This window comes from Microcaecilia unicolor, chromosome 2, assembly GCF_901765095.1.
Source record: "Microcaecilia unicolor chromosome 2, aMicUni1.1, whole genome shotgun sequence".
NCBI classification, from domain to species: Eukaryota; Metazoa; Chordata; class Amphibia; order Gymnophiona; family Siphonopidae; genus Microcaecilia; species Microcaecilia unicolor.
In genome coordinates, this window is record NC_044032.1 from 90,222,556 (window position 1) to 90,240,990 (window position 18,435).

At 46.1% G+C, this 18,435-nt stretch overlaps 1 protein-coding gene across 1 annotated transcript in view; it reads left to right on the forward strand.

The window, feature by feature from the left end:
• Nucleotides 1-18,435, forward strand: part of ITGA1 (integrin subunit alpha 1) — a 409,880-nt gene that overhangs the window by 189,622 nt on the left and 201,823 nt on the right. The window contains 2 exon segments of the mRNA XM_030193116.1: nt 6,198-6,346; nt 15,619-15,769. Coding sequence (XP_030048976.1) covers nt 6,198-6,346; nt 15,619-15,769 — 300 coding nt within the window.

The window sequence follows — 18,435 nt, forward strand, 5'->3', positions numbered from 1 at the left end:
CGCGTCCTTTTCGACGTGTTTTTTCGTGTATTTTCTTCTAAAAAAGTTTGGGAAGCGCTCCGGAAGTGTTCCGGAAGACCCTGTCGGGTTTTCTGCCCTTCCCGTATTTTTCAAGTTTTGCCCCGTAAGTTTTCTTTCGTTGTCGGGGTAGGCCTAGTTTGGCCTCGGTCGAGATTTTTCTCCCTCTAAATTTGGTGCTTCAATTTTCGCCATTTCGGCTTTTGATTTCGCCGGCGTGATTTTTCCGCCCATGACATCGAAGCCTTCCAGCGGCTTCAAGAAGTGCACCCAGTGCGCCCGGGTAATCTCGCTCACTGATAGGCACTCTGCGTGTCTTCAGTGTCTAGGGGCCCAGCACCGCCCTCAGAACTGCAGTCTGTGTTCCCTGTTACAAAGGCGGACTCAGGTAGCGAGATTAGCCCAGTGGAACGTTTTGTTCTCGGGCTCTTCGTCGGCATCGGCACCGGAGGCATCGAGTGCATCGACGTCGTCAGCGTCCGGACCATCTCCCTTGGCTGCCGCTCCATCGACTGCATCGAGGCATCGGACCTCTGCATCGGCGCCGAGGCATCGGGCGACTGCATCGACGTCGGTGGTACCGAGACTTCGTCTGCTGATGTCGTCGGACGGAGGTGCATCGTCAGGAGTGCAGGTGAGGGCTGTCCATTCCCCTGCTGGTGGCGGTGAGCCTTCGGGTGGGTCTCCTCCTACCCTGAGGGCTCCTGCGGTACAGCCCCCCCGGGATCGACCCTCTTCGGTCTCGGCCCCGAGGAAGCGACGGATGGATTCTACGTCCTCCTCGTCGGTGCCGGGGAGTTACGGTGACATGCTTCGGAAGAAGTCGAAGAAGCATCGACACCGGTCTCCTCCCCGTGTCGGCACCGAGAGCTCTGGGTCGCCGAGGGATTCGGCACCCAGTAGGCATCGGCACCGAGAGGACCGCTCACCCTCTGTTCAGGAGGTGTCGATGCGCTCCACTCTGGACAGCCCGGAACAGCCTCCTCGCCCGGAACAGGTTCTGACGTCGACGCCTGCATCGACCTCTCAGCCTTTTTCTGCAGCCACTCTGAACGAGAGCCTCCGGGCCGTTCTCCCAGAGATTCTGGGAGAGCTGTTGCGCCCTACCCCTCCGGTACCGGCGGTGCTTGCGCCTCCGGTACCGTCGAGCGCGGCGCCGGCTGGCCCATCGCCCAGGTTGAGGTCCCCGACGTCGGTACCGCGTGCGGTGCCGACCGCGGCCACCTCCCAGGAGGGCTCCCCGACTACATCGGCGGAGGGAGCTTCGCCGATGCGGGCGAGGGAGTCTACCTCTCGACGCCCCCACCGTGGACGGGGTTCCACCGAGTCGAGCAGGGCGAGGTTGCAGACACAGGTCCGTGAACTTGTGTCTGACACTGAGGGTGAGGCCTCGTGGGAGGAAGAGGAAGATCCCAGATATTTCTCTGACGAGGAGTCTGAGGGCCTTCCGTCTGATCCCACTCCCTCTCCTGAGAGACAGCTTTCTCCTCCCGAGAGTCTGTCTTTTGCCTCCTTTGTCCGGGAGATGTCTACGGCCATCCCCTTCCCGGTGGTTGTGGAGGACGAGCCCAGGGCTGAAATGTTTGAGCTCCTGGACTATCCTTCTCCACCTAAGGAAGCGTCCACTGTTCCCTTGCACCATGTCCTGAAAAAGACATTGCTTGCGAACTGGACCAAGCCATTAACTAATCCCCACATTCCCAAGAAGATCGAGTCCCAGTACCGGATCCATGGGGACCCAGAGCTGATGCGCACTCAGTTGCCTCATGACTCTGGAGTTGTGGATTTGGCCCTAAAGAAGGCTAAGAGTTCTAGGGAACATGCTTCGGCGCCCCCGGGCAAGGACGCTAGAACCTTAGACTCCTTTGGGAGGAAGGCCTACCATTCCTCTATGCTCGTGTCCAAGATCCAGTCTTACCAGCTCTACACGAGCATACACATGCGGAACAATGTGCGGCAGTTGGCGGGCTTGGTTGATGCTCTTCCCCCTGAGCAAGCCAAGCCTTTCCAGGAGGTGGTCAGGCAGCTGAAGGCGTGCAGAAAATTCCTGGCCAGAGGAGTTTATGACACTTTTGATGTTGCGTCCAGGGCCGCTGCTCAAGGTGTGGTGATGCGCAGGCTCTCATGGCTGCGTGCCGCCGACCTGGAGAATAGAATCCAGCAGCGGATTGCGGACTCGCCTTGCCGTGCGGACAATATTTTTGGTGAAAAAGTCGAACAGGTGGTAGAGTCTCTCCACCAGCGGGACACCGCTTTCGACAAATTCGCCCGCCGGCAGCCTTCAGCTTCTACCTCTACAGGTAGACGATTTTTCGGGGGAAGGAAGACTGTTCCCTACTCTTCTGGCAAGCGTAGGTACAATCCTCCTTCCCGACAGCCTGCGGCCCAGGCTAAGCCCCAGCGCGCTCGCTCTCGTCAGCAGCGTGCGCCTCAGCAAGGCCCCGCGGCTCCCCAGCAAAAGCAAGGGGCGAGCTTTTGACTGGCTCCAGCAGAGCATAGCCGACATCCAAGTGTCCGTGCCGGGCGACCTGCCAGTCGGAGGGAGGTTGAAAGTTTTTCACCAAAGGTGGCCTCTCATAACCTCCGATCAGTGGGTTCTGCAAATAGTCTGGCAGGGGTACACCCTCAATTTGACCTCAAAACCTCCAAATTGTCCACCGGGAGCTCAGTCTTACAGCTTCCAGCACAAGAAGGTACTTGCAGAGGAACTCTCCGCCCTTCTCAGCGCCAATGCGGTCGAGCCCGTGCCATCCGGGCAAGAAGGGCTGGGATTCTATTCCAGGTACTTCCTTGTGGAAAAGAAAACAGGGGGGATGCGTCCCATCCTAGACCTAAGGGCCCTGAACAAATTTATCGAAAAAGAAAAGTTCAGGATGCTTTCCCTGGGCACCCTTCTCCCCATGATTCAGCAAAACGATTGGCTATGCTCTCTGGACTTGAAGGATGCCTACACACACATCCCGATACTGCCAGCTCACAGACAGTATCTGCGATTTCAGTTGGGCACACGCCACTTCCAGTACTGTGTGCTACCCTTTGGGCTCGCCTCTGCGCCCAGGGTGTTCACCAAGTGCCTGGCTGTGGTAGCAGCGGCGCTTCGCAGGCTGGGGGTGCATGTGTTCCCATATCTCGACGATTGGCTGGTGAAGAACACATCCGAGGCAGGAGCCCTGCAGTCCATGCAGATGACTATTCGCCTACTGGAGCTACTGGGGTTTGTGATAAATTATCCAAAGTCCCACCTTCTCCCAGTGCAGAGACTCGAATTCATAGGAGCTCTGCTGGATTCTCGGACGGCTCGCGCCTATCTCCCAGAGACGAGAGCCAACAACTTGTTGTCCCTCGTCTCGCGGGTGCGAGCGTCCCAGCAGATCACAGCTCGGCAGATGTTGAGATTGCTGGGCCACATGGCCTCCACAGTACATGTGACTCCCACGGCCCGCCTTCACATGAGATCTGCTCAATGGACCCTAGCCTCCCAGTGGTATCAGGCCGCCGGGGGTCTAGAGGACGTGATCCACCTGTCCACGAGTTTTCTCAAATCCCTACATTGGTGGACGATTTGCTCCAATTTGACTCTGGGACGTCCCTTCCAAATTCCTCAGCCACAAAAGGTGCTGACCACGGATGCGTCCCTCCTGGGATGGGGAGCTCATGTCGATGGGCTTCACACCCAAGGAAGCTGGTCCCTCCAGGAACGCGATCTACAGATCAATCTTCTGGAGTTGCGAGCGATCTGGAACGCTCTGAAGGCTTTCAGAGATCGGCTGTCCCACCAAATTATCCAAATTCAGACAGACAACCAGGTTGCCATGTACTACGTCAACAAGCAGGGGGGCACCGGATCTCGCCCCCTGTGTCAGGAAGCCGTCAGCATGTGGCTCTGGGCTCGCCGGAACGGCATGGTGCTCCAAGCCACATATCTGGCAGGCGTAAACAACAGTCTGGCCGACAGGTTGAGCAGGATTATGCAACCTCACGAGTGGTCGCTCAATTCCCGAGTGGTGCGTCAGATCTTCCAGGAGTGGGGCACCCCCTTGGTGGATCTCTTTGCATCTCGAGCAAACCACAAAGTCCCTCAGTTCTGTTCCAGGCTTCAGGCCCACGGCAGACTGGCATCGGATGCCTTCCTCCTGGATTGGGGGGAGGGCCTGCTGTATGCTTATCCTCCCATCCCTCTGGTGGGGAAGACTTTGTTGAAACTCAAGCAAGACCGAGGCACCATGATTCTGATTGCTCCTTTTTGGCCGCGTCAGATCTGGTTCCCTCTTCTTCTGGAGTTATCCTCCGCAGAACCGTGGAGATTGGAGTGTTTTCCGACCCTCATCACGCAGGACGAAGGGGCTCTTCTGCATCCCAACCTCCAGTCTCTGGCTCTCACGGCCTGGATGTTGAGGGCGTAGACTTTGCCTCTTTGGGTCTGTCAGAGGGTGTCTCCCGCATCTTGCTTGCTTCCAGGAAAGACTCCACTAAGAAAAGTTACTTCTTTCATTGGAGGAGGTTTGCCGTCTGGTGTGACAGCAAGGCCCTAGATCCTCGCTCTTGTCCTACACAGACCCTGCTTGAATACCTTCTGCACTTGTCTGAGTCTGGTCTCAAGACTAACTCTGTAAGGGTTCATCTTAGTGCAATCAGTGCATACCATTACCGTGTGGAAGGTAAGCCGATCTCGGGACAGCCTTTAGTTGTTCGCTTCATGAGAGGTTTGCTTTTGTCAAAGCCCCCTGTCAAGCCTCCTACAGTGTCATGGGATCTCAATGTCGTTCTCACCCAGCTGATGAAACCTCCTTTTGAGCCACTGAATTCCTGCCATCTGAAGTACTTGACCTGGAAGGTCATTTTCTTGGTGGCAGTTACTTCAGCTCGTAGAGTCAGTGAGCTTCAGGCCCTGGTAGCCCAGGCTCCTTATACCAAATTTCATCATAACAGAGTAGTCCTCCGCACTCACCCTAAGTTCCTGCCAAAGGTCGTGTCGGAGTTCCATCTGAACCAGTCAATTGTCTTGCCAACATTCTTTCCCCGTCCTCATTCCTGCCCTGCTGAACGTCAGCTGCACACATTGGACTGCAAGAGAGCATTGGCCTTCTACCTGGAGCGGACACAGCCCCACAGACAGTCCGCCCAATTGTTGTTTCTTTTGATCCCAATAGGAGGGGAGTGGCTGTAGGAAAACGCACCATATCCAATTGGCTAGCAGATTGCATTTCCTTCACTTACGCCCAGGCGGGGCTGGCTCTTGAGGGTCATGTCACGGCTCATAATGTTAGAGCCATGGCTGCGTCGGTAGCCCACTTGAAGTCAGCCTCCATTGAAGAAATTTGCAAAGCTGCGACGTGGTCATCTGTCCACACATTCACATCTCATTACTGCCTGCAGCAGGATACCCGACGCGACAGTCGGTTCGGGCAGTCAGTTCTTCAGAACCTGTTTGGGCTTTAGGATCCAACTCCACCCCCCGAGGGCCCTGTTTGTTCTGTTCCAGGCTACACTCTCAGTTAGTTGGTAAATTTTTTAGGTCAATCTCTGTTATGTCCTCGCCGTTGCGAGGCCCAATTGACCATGGTTGTTGTTTTGAGTGAGCCTGGGGGCTAGGGATACCCCATCAGTGAGAACAAGCAGCCTGCTTGTCCTCGGAGAAAGCGAATGCTACATACCTGTAGAAGGTATTCTCCGAGGACAGCAGGCTGATTGTTCTCACAAACCCGCCCGCCTCCCCTTTGGAGTTGAGTCTTCCCTTGAACTGTATTGTCTTGCTACATACTGGACTGGCCGGCTCGAGCCGGTTTCGGGCGGGAAGACGGCTGCGCATGCGCAGTGCGCATGGGCGCGCGAGGACTAGCAAAGGCCTTTGCTAGTAAACTTTCCAATGGAGGGGGCTGCCGAGGACGTCAACCCATCAGTGAGAACAATCAGCCTGCTGTCCTCGGAGAATACCTTCTACAGGTATGTAGCATTCGCTTTCCATTCATATGCTGCCTTGTTCTTCCTTGAGCTCCAGTTTCTATAGTGAAAAAATTGTACTCTATATTGCTGGTAAGATTTTTGACATCTCCTCTCCCCTGTTCCTAATGCAACATGCTATACAGTGAAAAATACAGTATGCCCACAATGAAAAGGAAGCCAGAATCATGCATGAAGTCCTATTTTATTTCACTTTATACTGTGTTATTATGTTTTAGGTTGGAATAGTGCAGTATGGAGAAAATGTAACCCATGAATTTAATCTAAATAAGTATGGAACAACTGAAGAAGTGCTGCACGCAGCAACAAAAATAGTTCAGCGAGGCGGACGCCAGACTATGACAGCCACGGGAATAGATGAAGCAAGGTACAGTGTGCAAATGCAGATATTGTAAGACAAGACTTACGTACAGCACAAGTCACATATCAGTGCAGATATACTTTTACTAATTCAGTGACTGAAATATGAAGCCAGCACTACATATGTGTGCTAGATTTTAGTGCACATTGCTTAACTACCATACTAATTAGTAACAGTAAAATAATTATATGCATAGAGTAGGTAAAATACTTCAAGTGCACTGAAACCTCAGTAATGTAAAAGTGTGGCAAAATAGAAGGCTTTTTTTTTTCTTTTTTAGCATAGCTTTCAGTAGTCTCTCAGATCTCTGGCGCCCTAGGTATAAGTGATCCTTTGACGCAGGACCCCAAAGCCAGAGAGATTTTGGTCCAGGAAGATAAGCCATGCTGGCACACAGCTGCAAACAAAAATGTGCTGGCACCGCAGTGACATTAAGAGATTGCATTCATTAGTTGTACATTTAGGGGTCCTGTTACTAAGCTGTGGTAGAAATGGCCTTAGCACACCTTTACATAAGTCTTTCCCACACACTTAAGCCATTTTTTCCATGGCCATGAAAAGGCCTGTTTTCCTTTTTTTCAATATATGGCCATATGGTGTATAGGATCTTTAATATAATTGTACATTATATACATTACTAGTAAAAAAGGCCCGTTTCAGTATGAAATGAAACAGGCGCTAGCAAGGTTATCCCTCTCTCCCTCCCTCACTCTCTCCATCTGTCCCCTCCAAGTCCCAAGGCCCCCTTTCTTCCCTTCCGATCTCCAGGCCCTCCCTCCCTCTCTTTCTCTCTCCTTCCCTCTGTCCCTCCCCGAGTTCCAGTCTCCCCTCCTCTCTTGTCTTACAGACACGACCTTGCGATGCCTCCACCCGCGGCCCCGCCCATCCCCCTACATGTGCGTTGCCCCTCCTCCAAAATCGCCAACCCCCCTCTGCTACCCTCCCCTCCCCCTCCCTCTTACCGGGGTCCCGGCAGCAGCAGTGAAGAGCCTCGCGAGTCTGCTGCCTTCCCTTCTCTTTGCTCTCAGCTCTAACTTTGGTCCCGCCCTCATTTCTTGTTTCTGCAAGGGCGGGACCAGAGTCAGAGCTGAGAGGGAAGAGTTTCAGTATACACGTGTGTTTTATAGAACACTTTGGAATATGCATAGAATGCATGTATGTGATTACACTATCTTTGAAGCAGGTATAAATTTGGACATTTGTATGCTGCTGGGGCTGGTTCAGGATGGCTATCTTATAAAGTCTTTATAGGCGTACCATAGACAACTATTTCGACTTCAGATAGGCATCCTCATAAATGCTAATAGTAGTAGTAGTAGTAGTAAAATCAAACCCCCATGTGTTTAAGTCCAGATTCTGCCCTTACCCCTAGGAAGCTTCCTTATAATTTCAAAAATCACTTCTGCGGTGACACAGTACAACTTGTGCAGGGTTTTTCCAGTCTGTGCTGTCATAGTGCTGATTATTAGGAGGCTTGAATCGCAGACTTGGAAGTGGGCCTTCAACTTTCATGGGAGAGTGACAACTTGTGGAGAGAAACATAAACAGCAATATTCTACAGATAACCAAATAAGCATCCCCTTCTCCCACAGCAATGATTTCTCCCCATTTCTTTCATTTTTCTGGAGTGTATGCTTTCATTTTTCCTCACTCGTCGACGTATACACAAGAACCAAAGCCCTTGTAGATGCTAAAAAAAAAACAACAAAGCAAAAACAGCGAAGGTGACTCAAAAGATGTACAGACAATGCTCCAAAGGATCTAAATGTTTATTGTTCAATAACCAAGACTCAACGTGTCCATGTTTGGCCTATATGGCCTACCTCAGCATTCTATATAAAAAATTAAAATGGCATAATCTTTTGGACAAGTGATCTGTAAAATGACAGTCATATGGACAGGTAAAACATACACTTACATAAATTATAAATATCAAATATGAATTTGAACCTTAAACAGCTAAAATATAAGAGCTATAACACCAAGACGTTATAGTGTTAAAACAATATGTTCTAACAAAGATTAAAAGCAATAAATCTAAGAACCCAAGTATATATTTGCAGACCATAGGTAATGTAAAATAAATGTTACAATCATATGAACAAGTTACATAAAATATGAGCATTAAATATGGATAGAAACTTTGAAAGACCAACTGAAATATAAGAACTATTGCGCCGAAAATGTTAAAACAAATAGAATAATTTAACAGTGGTTAAAAGCACCAATCTACTACATTTCTTTGAAGGGGTGAACAAACATGTGGATAAAGGTGAGCCGGTTGATATTGTGTATCTGGATTTTCAGAAGGCGTTTGACAAAGTACCTCATGAAAGACTCCAGAGGAAATTGGAGAGTCATGGGAATAGGAGATAGTGTTCTATCGTGGATTAAAAACTGGTTAAAAGATAGAAAACAGAGAGTGGGGTTAAATGGTCAGTATTCTCAATGGAGAAGGGTAGTTAGTGGGGTTCCCCAGGGCTCTGTGCTGGAACCGCTGCTTTTTAACATATTTATAAATGACCTAGAGATAGGAGTAACTATTGAGGCAATTAAATTTGCTGATGACGCAAAGTTATTCAAAGTCGTTAAATCGCCGGAGGATTGTGAAAAATTACAAGAGAGCCTTACGAGACTGGGTGAATGGACGTCTAAATGGCAGATGACGTTTAATGTGAGCAAGTGCAAAGTGATGCATGTGGGAAAGAGGAACCCAAATTATAGCTACATCATGCAAGGTTCCACATTAGGAGTCACTGACCAAGAAAGTGATCTAGGTGTCGTCGTTGATGATAACGTTGAAACCTTCTGCTCAGTGTGCTGCTGCGGCTAAGAAAGCAAATAGAAAGTTAGGTATTAGGAAAGGAACGTAAAACAAAACTGAGGATGTTATAATGCCTTTGTATCGCTCCATGGTGCGACTGCACCTCAAATATTGTGTTCAATTCTGATCTCCGCATCTCAAAAAAGATGTAGTGCAATTAGAAAAGGTGCAGAGAAGGTCGGCGAAGATGATAAATGGGATGGGACAACTTCCCTATGAGGAAAGGCTAAAGCGGCTAGGGCTCTTCAGCTTTGGGAAAAGGCGGCTGAGGGGAGATATGATAGAGGTCTATAAAATAATGAGTGGAGTTGAACATGTAGAAGTGAAGCGTCTGTTTATGCTTTCCAAAAATACTAGGATTAGGGGGCATGCGATGAAGCTACAAAGTAGTAAATTTAAAACAAATCGGAGAAAATGTTTCTTCACTCAACGTGTAATTCAACTCTGGAATTCGTTGCCAGAGAATGTGGTAAAGGCGGTTAGCTTAGCGGAGTTTTAAAAAGGTTTGGACGGCTTCCTAAAGGAAAAGTCCATAGACCATTATTAAATGGACTTGGGGGAAAATCCACTATTTCTGTACTTTTTTGGGATCTTGCCAGGTATTTGTGACCTGGATTGGCCACTGTTGGAAATAGGATGCTGGGCTTGATGGACCTTTGGTCTGTCCCAGTATGGCCATACTTATGTACTAAATATATAGACCATATGTACCTCCTATGGTTGTCTGTGTGATCTCAAAGGAATGCTGTATGTGATGTATTATAGAATACTATCAAAGTTGAAACACAGAAAATATTATTTTAAACTTCTAAAACTGTGTGAACCACACTGGAGGCCTCGTACAAAAGTATGTGAGAATGCACAAAAAAGCAGTTATTTATATGTAAACACATGTTTCTGTAAGAAATATGAAACAAAACTGTAGCAAAATCGAGGATAACCAGAACAGTGCTAACTCATAGTTAAAATCAAAAAACACCAAAATACAAGAATGAGTCATATAAGAGAGAAATAAAAATGCTGTGTATAAAGAAAGAAAAGCCAGCGTAGGGCTGCTCCCAACACCTAGAGCAGGGGTAGGCAACTCCGGTCCTCGAGAGCCGCAGGCAGGTCAGGTTTTCAGGATATCCACAATGAATATGCAGGAGATAGATTTGCATGCCATGGAGGCAGTGCTTGCAAATCTATCTCCTGCATATTCATTGTGGATATCCTGAAAACCTGACCTGCCTGTGGCTCTCGAGGACCGGAGTTGCCTACCCCTGACCTAGAGTGTCAACAGCAGAGTTTGAAAACCATCAGTGGTTACAGCAACGTATCAGACATGATTTTTAAAAAAGTAATAAAGCCATCAGTGACTAAAGTTATGTGGTATGTCCAAAGTTGAACGAAAAAGACATATAAAAGCACCGCCGTGAGTTCAGAAGTGAGTGACTGATGAGACACAACTATCCGTACCAAGCACTACTAACAATAAACTTACTATCCATCACTAGTGTTAATCTTGGCAGGAACTGCTGCACGCCAAGGAATACACAACTGTGCTTTCTTTGCGGAACAATGAACTCAGCCCACTGTTGCACGGTCTGCCTGATGAAGTGACTTCCATTGTTGGAGGGAATTTCTCTTGCACCCCCGTACATCATGATTATCAGGGCTTCTGTGGTGCTTCTCTTCTGGCCACAAATGACCACTGGAACCATTGCAATGATCCCAGAATTGGTATCCTCAGCTGTTTAGACTTATTGCTTTTTGTTGTCTTGTCAGATGTCCACTGAAGTCTGTTGGCCAGTTTTCATTTGCTTGTGTTCTTAGCTTCATGTGACCAAATGGTTTAGGAGTCATTGGCCACCTGTTCATTCTGAAATAGGGATTATATTCTTACACAGCTACTTTGGCCTGTGTTTTGGTTAGAGGCATCTCTTTTCGAATGGCCCATTGCTGAGGTTTTCTTTTCCCACATGCCCATCTTTCTTGTACGCCCACTTGGCCTTTGCATGCAGTTCTTCTTCATCTGTTAGAGATGCAGTCACACGATGTACTTCTATTTCTGTTTGGGGACCAGCCCAGGCTGGGGAGGTGATCAGTGGGTATCCACATGTCCTATAGCAATGAATCCCTGAGATCCCAGTTTTCAAATAGGATTCCACAGTTCTCGCCCACCCCAAGTAGGTTTGTTGGTTCGTCCTCCTCCCCTATCCCGCTCTCTGTTGGAGTTCCTCAGGGATCTGTCCTTGGGCCCCTTCTTTTTTCAATCTACACCTCTTCCTTAGGCTCCCTGATCTCTTCTCATGGTTTCCACTATCATCTTTATGCTGACGACACCCAGCTTTATCTCTCCACACCAGTAATCACTGCGGATACCCAGGCCAAAGTCTCGGCCTGCTTATCCGACATTGCTGCCTGGATGTCCAACCGCCACCTGAAACTGAATATGTCTAAGACTGAACTTATTGTTTTCCCACCCAAACCCACTTCCCCTCTCCCTTCACTCTCTATCTCAGTTGATAACACCCTCATCGTCCCCACCTCATCTGCCCGCAACCTCGGTGTCATCTTCAACTCCTCCCTCTCCTTCTCTGCGCATATCCAGCAGATAGCCAAGACCTGTCGCTTCTTCCTCTATAACATTAGCAAAATTTGCCCCTTCCTCTCCGAGCACACCACCCGAACTCTCATCCACTCTCTCATTACCTCTCGCCTTGACTACTGCAACCTACTCCTGACCGGCCTCCCACGTAGCCATCTATACCCCCTTCAGTCCATCCAGAACTCTGCCGCACATCTTATCTTCCGCCTTAACCGATATACTCATATCACCCCTCTCCTCAAGTCACTCCACTGGCTCCCAATCAGATACCGCATACAGTTCAAGCTTCTCTTACTTACCTACAAATGCACTCGATCTGCGGCCCCTCCTTACCTCTCTACCCTCATCTCCCCTTCCGTCCCTACCCGTAACCTCCGCTCTCAAGACAAATCCCTCCTTTCAGTACCCTTCTCCACCACCTCCAACTCCAGGCTCCACCCTTTCTGTCTCGCCTCACCCCATGCCTGGAACAAACTCCCTGAGCCCATACGCCGGGCCCCCTCCCTACCCATCTTCAAATCAATGCTCAAAGCCCACCTCTTCAATGTCGCCTTCGGCACCTAATCACTACACCTCTTCTCAGGAAATCTTAACTACCCCAACTTGACATTTCGTCCTTTAGATTGTAAGCTCTTCCGAGCAGGGACCGTCCTTAATTGTTAATTTGTACAGCGCTGCGTAACCCTAGTAGCGCTCTAGAAATGTTAAGTAGTAGTAGTAGTAGTAGTTATGAGTTTTCCACCTCCTGGCTTTCTAGTCTAGGAACTGTTGTATCAGGTCTTTTGCTGGTGTAGATGACTGTTTTCTCTTCCAGTACTTTGTGCTGGTTGATTGTCACGTCCTACAATTCAGCATACTGGCTATACCCGCCAGTGCCTTGCAGGCAAAAATCAGTTTTCTGTGCTGGTTGAAAAGCTGCAGCTATCCACATGTGGCTCTCTGATAGCTGTTGCAGAGCTCTCTGTAGGCTCCCTTGAAGCTTGCAGCTCTGCAGGTAATTCTTCATAAGGTGGGGCCTCTATATATGGAACATTTCCTGTTACCCCATGCTTATGTGGCAGTTTTTTTGTTTTAGTAAAGTTATCAATTGCTGCCATATCTTCTTGTAACTGTGACAGTTCTTTGGCTTGTAACTGTGCTGTCTCCTGTAGACACCACTTCCATTTCATCAAAGTTTGGTTTGGATCCACTCCAGTTCTGGCTATCAGGCCTGTATTTCATGACCAACCTGTCTTCACCTAAATTGGTTGGTTGTCAGTTACACACACTGCCTCTGGTGCAAAAAACAAGTATTTGACAGTGTTGTTCAGTTCTGTGACTTCTAATTCAGAAGGCTGTGTAAGATCAATGGGGCTTAGTGTCTGATACTGCATGGTAGTTGCTTTTGCCTCAGCAAAGTCTTTCTTGTTCAGACTCCTATTGAAAAACAGCCTTTTTTTCTTCACAACATCATGGTTGGACATAGACCACACTGAATTATGATAGGAATTTAGAGCAAATTGACTGATGTCCATCTGCAATAAGTCTTTTATCATCATTCTTATTTCTAAGTGTCCCCCGGCAAGAGATACCGTTGTACATGGCATCTCACAATCTATTTAAGAGGACAAACTTCATACATGTTTGTCAGGACCAAACTTTCCACAATATGTGTGCACTGTTCCTAGCTTGCCCTCCAGCATGGCACAAACACTGCAGCTGTAAGTGGAGCGGAGGGGCCCACTGCCACTTACCCTATTAAACACTTTGCTGGGATGCTGGCCTCCCCATAACCATTTACAACAGCAGTTTCTCCCTTCAGTTCATTACACTGTCATGCAAAAGGATCTCTTCTGTTTCTGTATCTATAAAATCAAGCATTTGTGGGTGGGACATATAGGCAAAGATCTCCTGTCCCCACTATTAACACTGAAACAGGAGAGCTGCCAATTTATCATCATGTAGGGGAAGGGGCCTGCCACTGTCCTAAATCAGGATATATTCTGCTCTGTGTTTGATTTTCCTCTGTTGGGGGATTGGTAGACTTTGTTTCCTCCACTTTGTCATGTTTCTTTGCTTCTAGCATTTTGCTTTCTATAGCTTTTATTTTATTTTATTTTTAAATTTTCATATTACATATTTCAAGAATTTTACACTTGAAAAGGATAGTGTTATAATTTCACAACATTTCTTTTTAAGGGGAAAAAAAGTAGGTAATAAAATAAAATTAAATGATAACACTTAAGTCCACATTTTGGAGATTCCATGATTGAGTACTTGGAGGAACAAGAAATCATTATAAAGGAAATATGCATATAGTAAAAGAATACAAAGCCATTTCTTTATACTCCTATAACTCTTTTGGAAGCCACAAATGTTGTCAAATGAGTCGGTTCCGTGAAGACATATTTAAGTGAATTATAATTCACAATACATTTACAGGGAAATTTGAGATAAAATGTGCCTCCTAGTTGTAAAACAGCTGATTTTAATAGCAGGAATTGTTTCCTCTTCTTTTGGGTGGCCCTTGAAACATCGGGGAACAATAATACTCTGTGACTCAAAAATAACTTTGCTTTATTCCGAAAGAATAGTTTGAATAACCATTGTTTATCTGGTAGCAGGGCTACAGCTGGGCAACTACTGAACTAGACTACTACACTAATAACATAGTGTTACAATAATAGTGTACATATATATGCAAGCCAAAAACAGGTAACTTGGTATTACTTAGGCAAGTGCTTAACTACCACATTGTTTGCTGTGGTTCCCATCAGGAATCTACGAAATGGAAGGAGAAATTAGGCCTCACCTGATAATTTTCGTTCCATTAGTCCTTCCCACTGTTCCAAAAGCCCAGCTGAGGTTTCTGAGATGTTCAATCGTTGCAAAATAATGACTCAAATATCGACTGTAACCTTGCATGGTGCTTCTTGCATATCTCTTTTTTTCTCTACAAATTGTCCAGAGATGAAAGAGGTCCACATGTTTGCTCATCTGGTTAGTGTTAGTGGGTTGTTTAAGGTTGTTGTGTTCTGAGTTTGTCCTTCTGCTTTTCTATGTAAATACTGAGGAGCTGAACTGGATGCCAAGAGATATGTCTCGGCTCTGTTTTCAGTTCTCTATCTCCAAATTGTTGATGGACTCAGCTATCCCACAGGTTCTGGAATAGTGGGAAAGAAATGGAAAGAAAATTATCAGGTAAGAACTTTATTTCTCCATGGCCTTTATCTGCCTTTAGTTTTCTCTTTTTCTGCTTTGAGGTTTTCAGACCTCAGCCCCCTTTTGCCTCAATATCTTCCTATCCCTATGGAATACTAATTTACTTTTCCAGATGCTGCCACCCTGAAAAGACACAGTCAGGAAGAATGTGAAAGCTTTCTCCTGGCACTTCTGTATCTGCGTAATGATATTTCCCAGTTCTGCCTTAACACTATCATGCTCATCAAAGGATGTTATCATTAGATTGAGGAGCTGTTAGGGGGCATGCTGGATACAGCTTTTTTGTGCTTTCTAAAATATCTACAATAATTGGTCCAATGAAATTACACTTGGTATGAGGCATCTGCCTGCAGTCTCTGGAACCCCCCCCCCCCCCCCAAAAAAAAAGAGCGTCAAATTGCAGAATGGTTTTATGTGTTTCTTTGTTCTTTCAAAGGAAAGAAAAAGAAAGGAATTTTGAATTTAGCTTATGTTTTTTCCCAGTTGTAGCTCAAAGCGAGTTACTGTCAGATATAATATTTATTTTGCTGTCACTGAAAGGCTTGCACTCAGAAGTTTATACTTGAGGCAGTGGATGGCCTGGGCGGTTGACATGAATATTCATTGCAATCATGGGTTAATAATATAAGAAATATACTTTTTTTCTTCATTTTAATATTTTAGAAAAGAAGCCTTTACTGAGGCTCGTGGTGCACGGAGAGGGGTGAAAAAAGTTATGGTTATTGTAACTGATGGGGAATCTCATGACAACTACAGACTGAAATCAGTTATTGAAGAATGTGAAGCTGACAACATTCAAAGATTTTCTATTGCAGTAAGTAACATAGCTAATATTCTCTTTCTGTTGAAAGCCAGATTCCTAAGAAGTTAAGGTTGTGGATAAAGTGGTTCAGTTTGTTATTAATACAGCATAGTTCAGGATGGTTCAGGATGGTTCAGGAGCAGTCTTTGTTTTCTGATTGCACTGTAACTATCAGGGAAGGTGGGAATAAGGAGGCCACATGAAAAATGGTGGTAGAGATTTTGGTTTAACCATTTAAAATGAAACGGCTTCTGAATCCCTAAGGGAAGTTTACTGAAAATCAGAAGTTAGTGTGTGCATTGCTCCACTGAAGCTTTTGCCTTATCACTATATAAAATATATAGGCAGGAGCAGAAAAGGATATTTACAGTAGATTCTGCAGGGACTCTTTTGTACCATAAAAACACAAAAGTTGGTCCTGTGAATATTTGGTGTAAGTGGATAGGAGTGAGAATAATACTGGCTGATTTATTTAAAAGCTGCTATATTTTCAGAGTCTACATCATTCTTTACATGAACAAGCACAATGCAGCATAGAAGTCAGTAGTATGGAAAATGAAGTCATGTACCTTTCTCCAGGCAATCATAATAACCCTTAGTGCAGGTGGTATCCTAGACTACCAAAGCAAGCTGCCACTGTTCTGCCCAGCCTTCTTCCTTTTGACAGCATTGTCCAAATACTGCAAGTTCCTTTATCAATATACATCCTGCCCTAGTTGTAGGGGATCAGATACAGCGTTCTTCAGATATGACAGCAGAAAATAATGAATTTCTGGGTACTCCACATCGTAAAATCTAGCTACCATCCTTATCCCAGATTTCTGTTAATTCTTCCCCTACGACCCCCTGACCAAGTCTCAACTGACTCAAACCCACACTTACTGTCTTCACAAAGAAGTTCTATTTCTACAAGTTAATGTCAACAGAACCTGTTCCAACATAAGAAAAGAATAAAGGGTCCTCATTCCCACAATGACCAGGGGGTCGATATTCAGAGTGATGTAAGTGAGTAGGAGGGTTCTTTCCAGGTTAAATCAGACTAATCAGGTTTGATACTGATTTTCTGCAGCACGTAACCAGAGACTACTATTGAGTATCAGCACAGACCGCTGCAGCAATCTCTAGATCTAAGGAGGGGACAGAGCCAGGAGTTATCTGGGCACTGCCAATATTTAGTACTGGTGCTATCTGGGCAAGTTGGGCCAGATAAAAGCTGCCCTGACTTGCTCAGAGTTCTTTCTGGGAGATGACACTGGCTGTAACTGCCAGTGTCTGTCAGTGTACTCGTTTTGGCCCAGTTGAATATCCCAAATATGCCCACAGGCTGAATATTGACTCCCAAATGATTGTGCTCTATCTTTGACCTCAGAGATATCCTTTCCAATATGGCTTCCAAAAGGCTCACAGTACTGAGTCCCCTCTTTTATCGGCATTGGATGTAAAGAGGCAAGGACTGCAGTGGTGCAGCAGGTATTTTCTTGTTTTGTTAGACGTTTTCACTTCCTAATAAGTCCTTTGGGCTTTCTGGAAGAGTACTGAAGTGGTTTGGATCTTTTCTGACTGGGAAGAAGCAGGAAGGTAGGAATTGGTGATATGATTTCCCCCTTAGAGGAACTCATGGTAGGAGTACCTCAGGGATTATCTTAATATGCTATTCCTATTAATATCTGCCTGTTCCCATTGTGTTGGAAATTAAAGATGCTGAATATGCACTACATAATATATGTGGACAACATTCAGGGGTGTTTTTTTTTTTTCCTTTTTCATTTGATGATTCTTTTTATCCAGGCTGTAGTGCTTTTGCAGGTTGTCTCTGCCATTGTCAGTTGGATGAAATTAAATACATTTGTCCTGAATGTCTGTCTGAAAGATTGAGCTGATGTTTGTGAGTCATAACATAAGTTAATTTGTTTTAATTTAATTCAGTATTTATATTCTGCCTATGCTTTGAAGCTTCAAGCACATTGCAGAAGATTGGCAAATCAATCTTAAATAAATAGTCAAAGACTTTATGGGAAGAAATTATAAAGAAACAGTCTGTTGAGAATTTCTGGACTACAGTATGGTCCTATTCCTTCCACTCCTTTATCTCACTGATACTAACACCCAATTGAGAATCCTCTATTCTGCTTATCTCACTCCACACCGCATACACAAATGGCAAGCACAGTCTTCTCCCTTTTGTTGGAGAGGATGTTGCATCTAAGGAGATACGGCACTCGTGGTGGACATGCCCCCATCATTTTGGAAGATGGTAATTACATATGTTATAAATTTACTCCAAGTAGAGATTCCACTGGACCCAGCTTTTGTTCGATAAGGCCAGAACAGTTATTCATATTATGCTGGCCTCATCAGAACTGGTTTCCTTTTCTCAAAAGACACTCAGTTCTTTCTCCATACAAACTCCAGGCTTTTTTAAGTTTGAGAACACTGAATAGAGGCTCCCTTCTGCAATCCAACCTCAAATCACTAACACTGAATTCTGCATAAGCCGCAGCATTGGCAGCTGCTATTTTTCATCCCCCCCCCCCTCCAAACAAAGGAATTCATGTTTTATTGTCCCATGGTGCTAATTACCTCTCTCTCTAACAGACACTTCAACAATTCTGAAGCAAAGACTTGTAAGTTAATTTATGATTCAAACCTGTTATCATGTCGCAGATTTCTCCTGTAAC